This window comes from Hyaena hyaena, unplaced genomic scaffold (genome assembly GCF_003009895.1).
Source record: "Hyaena hyaena isolate Hyena2069 unplaced genomic scaffold, ASM300989v1 scaffold_429, whole genome shotgun sequence".
NCBI classification, from domain to species: domain Eukaryota; kingdom Metazoa; phylum Chordata; class Mammalia; order Carnivora; family Hyaenidae; genus Hyaena; species Hyaena hyaena.
Genome location: NW_024081060.1, coordinates 1 through 9,075, shown reverse-complemented (window position 1 = coordinate 9,075; position 9,075 = coordinate 1). Strand labels below are relative to the sequence as shown.

At 38.3% G+C, this 9,075-nt stretch overlaps 1 protein-coding gene across 1 annotated transcript in view; it reads left to right on the top strand.

The window, feature by feature from the left end:
• C4BPA (complement component 4 binding protein alpha) overlaps nt 1-5,825 on the top strand; it is a gene marked incomplete at its 3' end in the record, with an annotated part of 15,390 nt that extends 9,565 nt beyond the window's left edge. The window contains exon 8 of the mRNA XM_039252683.1: nt 5,637-5,825. Within this exon, the coding sequence (XP_039108614.1) occupies nt 5,637-5,825 (189 nt within the window). The remainder of the gene's footprint in view (nt 1-5,636) is intronic.
• Nucleotides 5,826-9,075: the final 3,250 nt, after the last annotated feature.

Below are 9,075 nucleotides of genomic sequence, written 5' to 3'. Positions count from 1 at the left end.
GCTCTTTCCATGTTTTAGCTATTGTGGAGAGTGCTGCTATGAACATTGGGGTACATGTGCTCCTATGCCTCAGCATTTCTGTATCCCTTGGATAAATTCCTAGCAGTGCTATTGCTGGGTCATAGGGGAGTTCTATTGTTAGTTTCCTGAGGAACCTCCACACTGTTTTCCAGAAGGGCTGCACCAGTTTACATTCCCACCAACAGTGTAGGAGGGTGCCCGTTTCTCCACATCCTCGCCAGCATCTAGAGTTCTCTGATTGGCTCATTTTAGCCACTCTGACTGGTGTGAGGTGGTATCTCAGTGTGGTTTTGATTTGTATTTCCCTGATGAGGAGGGATGCTGAGCATCGTGCCAGGATTTCTTTTCTTATCTTAAATGAATGCAATTTTATCTTTCAAGCTAAGTTGAGAATTATAATAAATCAACAGAAGAGTGAAGTATTACTGTCAGAAGAGATTATGCAAGTCTTGGAGGAGCTGAGAATTATAACTTTTCCTTATCCTTGTTCACAATCAAATGGGATATGGTACAGATGTGAAGTATTATGCACATTAAATAGCATCATTACTGGTGCAGGGAGAATGGAGGATACTGCTCATCTATGGACAAAGCCAGGCCCCCACCACAGCCCTTTCCTCTCCAATGTAGTCTTTGGGGTGCTTAGTAGAAGGAAAGACTATGAAACAGTCATGAGCTCAACCAGCTGCAAGATGACTTGTGTCTCATGTCTTTGAGCTATGGGACTGCAGGCTATAGGAGTTGGGTCTCGTGACCTTCCTCTAGAAGACAGACCTTGACCCCTGACCCAGTACTCTTGCCTCAGAGGGATAGACAGGAGACTTTGTCCAGTCTCACTGGTAAGAGATGTCTTTTCTCTTTCTGAGAGAATGTGAGGGGCTGAGAGACAGGTGGATGCAATTTTATGGGTTTCAGTGGAATTGAGTACAGAAGGAGAAAATGCTTTCTTCCACATATGAGAATCTGGCCATTTTAGAGGTGAAGACACTGAGGCCCAGAATATAGGGAATCTTTATTCTATAGACTGGAACTTGAAGAATATGTAAAACGAACAAGTAATGAAAAGTTGTAGATTAGATCAACCCATTGGAAGATCACTTATTTCACATTAGGACTTAGAGCTTAATTGCAATGATTTAAACTCATTTGAAGGAAATAAAATGAAGGATTTTTAATAAAATGACTGAATTAAAATATATTTAATGATTACTACCACCACTTAAATATCAAAGAAGTAATTAATACAAGTCTTTGAAGCTTCTCTTTAATGAATAAAGAGCAGTGATTAATGCACTATTTTTTTCTGTATAAATTCATGCTTATTTACACATGGTTAAAAGGGTATTTCTGTTTTCCTCCATCTTTTTCTTTTCTCTTGTCTTATTATTAAAGTATAGTTGACACAAAATGTCACATTATTTCATGTGTACAACATACTCTGACAATTCTGGACATTACTCAATGTGACCACAATAAGTGTAGTCACCATCTGTCACCATACGTTATTCCAATATCACTGACTATATTCCTTATGTTACTTTTTATCTCTGGGACTTATTTATTCTACAGTTGGGAATTTGCACCTCTTGATTCTCTTCACTTATTCCACCCATCTCCCAGTAGCCTCCCCTATGGCAACCACTAGTTTGTTCTCTGCATTTAAAGTCTGTTTGGTTTTTTGGCTTTGATTATTTTGCTGTTTGTTAGATCCCACATATGGGTGAAATCCTATAGTATTTGTCTTTCTCTGTCTGACTTATTTCACTTAGCATAATACCATCTAGGCCCATCCATACGTTGTAAATTGCAAGATCTCATTATTTTTTATGACTGAGTAATATTCAGTAATGTGTGTAAATACACACACACACACACACACACACACACACACCACATCTTCTTTACCCATGCATCTTTCAATGTACACTTGAATTCTTGCATGTCTTCTTCACACCAATTTATATTCCCAGCAACGGTGTCCAAGAGTTCCCTTTCCACCACATCCTCGCTAACACATGTTATTTCTTGTCCTTTTGATACTAATCATTCTGATAGGGTTGAGGTGATGTCTCACTGTGGTTTGATTTGCATTTCCCTGGTGATTAGTGATGTTGAACAACTTTCCATGTGTCTATTGGCCATCTGTACGTTTTCTTTATAAAAACATTTATTCAGGCAGTTTTGACCAGATTATTTTATTTTTTCAGTGTTGAGTTTGATAAGTTCTTTTATATATTTTGGATATTAACCCCTTAACTGAATGTATCATTTACAAGTATCCTTTTCCATTTAGTAGATTGCCTTTTTGTTTCATTGATGGATTCCTTCACTGTGCAAAAGCTTTTTATTTTGGCAAGGTCCCACCAATTTATTTTTGCGTTAGCTTTCCTTGCTTGGAAAGACAGTCCATAAAAATGTTGCTGATGCTAATGTCCAAGAGATTAATGCCTATGTTTTCTTTTTGGAGTTTTATGGCTTTGGGTCTCACATTTAGGTCTTTAGTCCATTTTGAGTTTATTCTTGTGTATGGTGTAGGAAAGTGGTCCAGTTTCATTCTTTTGCATGTAGCTCTCTTGTTTTCTCAATACCCATTTATTGAAAATACTGTGTTTTCCCCATTGTATATTCTTTGTCATAGATTAATTGATTATATAAACATGGGTTTATTTTGGCACTCTCTATTCTGTTCTAGTGATCTATGTGTCTATTTTTGTGCTAGCACCATACAGTTTTAATTACTATAGCTTTGTAGTATGTCCTAAAATCTGGACCTGTGATACTTCCAACTTTGTTCATTATAAGGATTATTTTAGCTGTTAGAGGTCTTTATGGTTCCATATAGATCTTAAGATGGTTGGTTCTAGTTCTGTGAAAAATACTATTGGCATTTTGATGGAGATTGCCTTAAATCCATAGACAGTTTTGGGTGGTATGAATATTTTAAGAATATTAATTCTTCCAGTCCGTGAGCATGCATATCTCTCTTTTTGTTTGTGTCATCTTAAATTTCTTTCATGAGTGCTATATAGTTTTCAGAGTATAGGTCTTTCATTTCCTTGGTTAAATTTATTCCTAGGTATCTTATTCTTTTTGGTACAATTGTAAATGGGACTAATTTCTTAATCACTCTTTCTGCTACTTTGTTATTAGTATATAGAAACTGAAGAGATTTTTTTTAAAGCTTTTATTTATTTACTTTGAGAGAGAGAGAGAGAGCGAGCGAGCAAAGGCCAAGAGAGAGGGAGAGAAAGAATCCAAAGCAGTCAGCACATTGTAAGTGCAGAGCCCATGCAGGGCTTGAACTCACAACTGTGAGATCATGACCTGAGATGAAATCAAGAGTTGGACACTTAACCAATTAAGCCACCCAGGGTCCTGAAACACTATAGATTTCTATATATTAATTTTGTGTCCTATGACTGTTTTAATTTATTAGTTCTAATAGTTTTTGTTGGAGTCTCGGGGATTTTCTATATATAGTATCATGTCATATGCAAATAGTGACAGTTTTACTTCCTCCTTACCAATGTGGATGCCTCTTACTTCTTCTTCTTGTCTGATTGCTACAGCTAGGGCTTCCAGTACTATGTTGAATTAAAGTGGCAAGAGTGAGCAGCTTTGTCTTATTCTTGATCTTATAGGAAAAGATTTCAGTTTTTCACCATGATCATTATGATGACAAACTATGGGTTTTTCATATGTGACCTTCTCATGTTGAAGTATGTTTCCTCTGAACCCACTTTGTTGAAACTTTTTTTTTTTTGTCACAAATGGATCTTGTGTTTTGTCCAATCTTTTTTCTGCATCTTTTGAAATGATTATATGTTTTAAAAAATATTTTGTCTCTTGTTAATTTGATGTATCACATTCATTGATTTGCAAATATCGAACCATACTTCCACTCCTGGTATAAATCCCACATGATTATATTGAATAGTCCTGTTAATGTATTGGTGAACTTGGTTTGTTAATATTTTGTTGAGAATTTTTGCATCTGTGTTCATCAGGAATATTGCCTGCAGTTTTTTTTTTCTTCTGGTTTTGGTATCAAGGTAATATTGTTTCCATAGAAGAAATTTGGAAGTTTTCCTTCTACTGTTTTTGAAATATTTTGAGAAGAATGGACATTAACTCTTCTTTAAATGTTTGGTAGAATTAACCTGTGAATAGTGAAGTCATCTTGCCTGGACTTTGGTTTGTTGGAAGTTTAAAAACCTACTTTAAAATAATATTTATTTTACTCACTAGAGTCTTATTGATTTAATTCTTTAATAAAGGATATTTTTTAATCATTTAAAAAGCAGAAAGGAGGGGTGAGGGGCACTTGGGTGGCTCAGTCAGTTAAGCATCCGACTCTTGATTTCAGCTCAGGTCATGATCTCATGGTTTGTAAGATGGAGCCCCATTGTCAGCATGGAGCTTCCTTGGAGTTTTCTCTCCCTGCCTCTCTCATGCCACTCCCTCACTAATTCTCTCTGTCTCTCAAGATAAATAAATAAACTTAAAAAAAGAAACTATTAAAAGATAATAAAGGGGCACCTGGGTGGCTCAGTCTGTTAAGCGTCTGACTTCGGCTCCGGTCATGATCTCACGGTTCGTGGGTTCAAGCCCAATGTCAGGCTCTGTGCTGACAGCCAGCTCAGAGCCTGGAGCCTGTTTCAGATTCTGTATCTCCCTCTCTCTCTGACCCTCCCCTGGTCATGCTCTCTCTCAGAAATAAATAAAACATTTAAAGAAAAGATAATAAAAATCAGAAGTGAAATGGTATTTATCCTAGTTATCAGAAATTGTGAAACAGTGTGGACTTGGACTCATGACTAAAATACTTAAAAGTACTTTTGCAGTATTACCTAAACATTATATAATGTGGAAAATACATAAATATTGGATGTTTTTATTATAATTCATAAATAAATGAGTGGCAAGAGTATTTGAGTATGCCTAAAATATCCCTATCGTACTGCTAGTCAATCTCCTGATGTGAAGAATAGGATATTTTAATTTGCTATGATACTTTCTCTTACATCAAACAATATCAAGTTCTACCTGAAAGTAGTTCTACTAATTAATAAAAAAGCATATCTTTACATCAGCTCTTATTGCATTAAAATGAAAGAACTTAAAAAGCTCTTTCTCTTAAATTTGACATCAAAAAAGAAAAATCCTGGCCATGTGCAGTAATTCAAATATTTTCCTGTGCATTAGCTGTCAGGTGGATATAAACTTTTAGGGACATATTTCCTCCTGTTACTGAGGCAGTGTAAGTTATTGGAGAGGTTAATAATGTTGTAACCCTAGTGAAAACACAAAGCAATCGATGTTATTTGTCATTGTTTTTGAATACTTCAGAAAATTTACACTTTCGTACAGGTTTCATCCAACTTCTTATTTTGGAACCTCCTAATGAAATTATGTAGTTGGAAGGAAATGACTGGGTTGGACTACTTTAGCAATCAGGGGCAGGGCAAGCAGACCCAAAGTTTCTCTGGAACCCTCTTCTGTCTCTAAGTTCTCTTTGGTGGTGACATGCCCAAAAGGTGGGAATGAGCTTATTATCCATCAAAGTCTCATTGCAGTGATTTTATTAACCTTCAGTCTCATTTTTAATTTTTTAGAGGTATGTTGCCCAATACCAAACCTGAAGAACGATGGCCAAATAACTGAAAAGAAAACTAGTGCTGCCAATAGCTGTCCTTTTTTCAAGGGAGATGCAATTTTATATACGTGTTATAAGAGATATACGTTTGAAGCTACATGTCAAGCAGATGGCACATGGTATCCCAAAACACCAACATGTGATGAGAGTAAGAGCTTTTGGATTTGTGTTATTTTAGATGTTTCTTTGTATCAAAGTGATGGAGATTAATAAGGAAAGGTTTGAAATTAGCTACAAGATTTTATATAACCTGCATGGTTTTTAGAATGGATAAATTTGTTAAAGAGCACTGCCCACCACCCCCAGTCCAACTTTCCTTTTCCCGCCCCCCACCCCATTGTTTATTCCCATTGTCTTGATCTTGGTTCTTTGCTTTGCTTTTCTGAATCAGGAAAATAGGCCACATCTAATAGATAAGCTGGACTTTTCACTTACTGCCTTGTTATTTTTGGATTTTTGTCCTTTTTTTGTCTTCTTTCTGGTCCATATACCCAATCTGCAGTTCAATACACATTCAAATCTATTTGAAGCCGTCTTTCTAAACTAACGTCCTTTCTTCCTCAAACTTCCTTCTTTCCTTCTGCATCCATCCATTTAGCTTGCACACACATACCCAGACTATATGCCTATGACCCAGGCTCGGCTTTTTTCTGTTCTGTCAATTGGTTATCATGGACATGCCCACAGAGCCATAAGTGTGAGCTAAAGCAGCACCTGGGCCACCGCGGATGGGCACAGGGAGAGTCCAGGCTTCCATCTTTGTGCAGGTTCTTGTGCCATTGGGTCCTGCGCATGCTCAATCCCAGATGATGACTCCCGCTTTATAGTGAATTGTGTGTTGCCTGCCTGGCCTTATAACTTGTTGGTTCCAATACAATAGCTCAGGAAGCATGATTTGGGCACATGCTCACTTCATGACCCAATGTCAGGCACGGTTTCTATCAGGACCAAACAACATGTCAAGAGTTATGTCTCAAAGAGTGCATAATTCTCTGGAGCAGTGCATGGCCTTGCTTCCGGAAGTCAAGGGTCTGTGCTGTGATAGTCCCATTGACATTTGTATGTTTTCCGACTATAGCCACCTTCAGTGTACCAGGCTATATATGCAATGTCCTAAGGTTTAAAAACAGAACGATTTCCCTGACACTGGACTAGCTGCCAACAGGGAGTCCTCTCCCAACAGAGACTGCACTCCAACCCAACTGTGTCTGTCATCTAGCGCATGGGCAGGAATAGTATTCCCAAGTATGGAACATGCAGCCTCTAGAAACCAGAAAGTTCTATAATGTTGGGCATCATTTTTTTCTTGCTGTGATGTGCCATTTATAAGAATTTGACTTTAGTTTGGAGGGATAGCCTAGCAGCCATTGCCGTGGACCTCTACATATTGTATTGATCTGGCAATCCCTTGAATCTTTATAGGCTATATTCTGGAGCATCATTCTGCAGGTTGGAAAAGCCTCAGGCTTTCCCTTTACCTCCTGAGTCTCTCTTGTGTGTCTTTTTTACTAGTCACGCAGAATACCCACAGCATTTCTGGTGACCAAACATGTGGGGTTTTTTCTTACATCAAGAATTCTCCACAGCACCATCTGGGTGTCCTATAATTTAACTCAATGCCTACAGTATTGACCTGGAGATAGTGTCACATCCCACAGCTTAAAGACTCAGTCTCACAGATTGCCCCGTCCCTCTTGACTTCATATGCCAATTGAGGATAGTATGTCCCCAGGTTACCACCAAAATCTAGGATACAAATTGGAGGTTCCCATAACTTCCTTCTCAAGTTCCATTAATTTGCCTAAGTTATTTACAGAACTGAGGGAAACACTTTCTTTTGTATTTACCAGTTTATTAAATGGTATGATGAAGGATACAATGAACAGCCAAATGAAGCGATATATAGAGTGAAGTCTGGGAGGGTCCCAGGCACAGGCGCCCCTGTCCCTGTGAGTTGCTGTACATCACCTTCATAGTATGTGGATGTGTTCAGCCACCTGACAGCTCTCCAAACCATATACTCCTAAGATTTTATGGAGGCTCACCCTCTGCAGTGTGATCAGTTACTGACACTGTTTCCAACCTCTCCCCTCTTTGGAGAGGAGAGTGGGGCTGAAACCTTCTAAGGTTTTTTCATGGCTTGGTCTTTCTGGTGACCAGCTCCCATCCAGGAGCCACTGAAAGCTGTCTCAGTAGGAAAAAGATGTTCTTAGTGTTCTCAGCACTTAGGAATTTACAAAGGTTTAGGAGGTCTGCACCAGGAACTGGGACAGATCTCTCTCTCTCTCTCCCTCCCTCCCTCCCTCTCTCCCTCTCTCTCTCTCTCTCTCTCTGTTTCTGTCTCCCTCTCTGCTCTTCTGATTCTATCATCTAAATCTAGATATCTCTATATATATGACATCATGCTAGAATCTTCTTGTCCATGGTGTCATATAACTAGATCTAAATGACTTATCTATATCTATCTATCTCTCTATCTCTCTATCATCTATCATCTAGATCTAGATATCTATATATATATGACTTCATGCTAGATTCTTCTTGGCAATGATGTCATATGTATATTATAACTAGATCTAGAGAATCTATCTATCAATGTATCTCTCTGTCTATCTATCTACACACTGGCTTCTTGCCCATTCAGTAGAATTAACACGATGCCTTAGATATACTGGAAATGTGGATGTCCAGACAGTCTTAGTATCTTCAGGCTCTTTTGTGACAGGCGCCAGAGACTAATCACAATCCAGGTCTAAAACTATAGATGTGGGATTGGATCCTTCCATGTGTATGCAAACTGTTTCTGAGACTTTCTTTCTGAGTGGGATGAATAGAAGGAAGGCACTAGCAAAACCAGTGACCTCAGTTACCTGAAGATACTTATGTCTACTTTCCCAAAGATACCACATCTGAAATGAGACTAAAATGTTCAGTTTACAATACTTTACTGTATTTTTCATATTCCTATTTTTCCAGGTAGACAGATTGGGGAAGTAAATGGCGATATGATGGAAATATAGATTTAGTTCTTCAAGAATGACACGGATTTTACCATTTCTCCCTGCCCCTTTGTATATGATGTTTTTGTTAATATAGTGTCTTTGCTTCCTGGGGGAGGGAATGGGAGTATCAATGGCTTCCTCTTGACTTCATGGATACAATTGGTCTTACCCCTTAGGCCAAAAATTCAATATGGGGTTTGGGCCAAGTATTAATTTTGTTTATTCCTATTATACTTTTTTTTTTTAAATGATTTTTTTTATTTATTTCTAGGAGAGAGAGAGAGAGAGCGTGAGCAGGGGAGGGTCAGAGAGAGAGGGAGTCACAGACTGAAACAGGCTCCAGGCTCTGAGCTGGCAGTCAGCACAGAGCCCGACGCGGGGCTTGAACCCACGAAC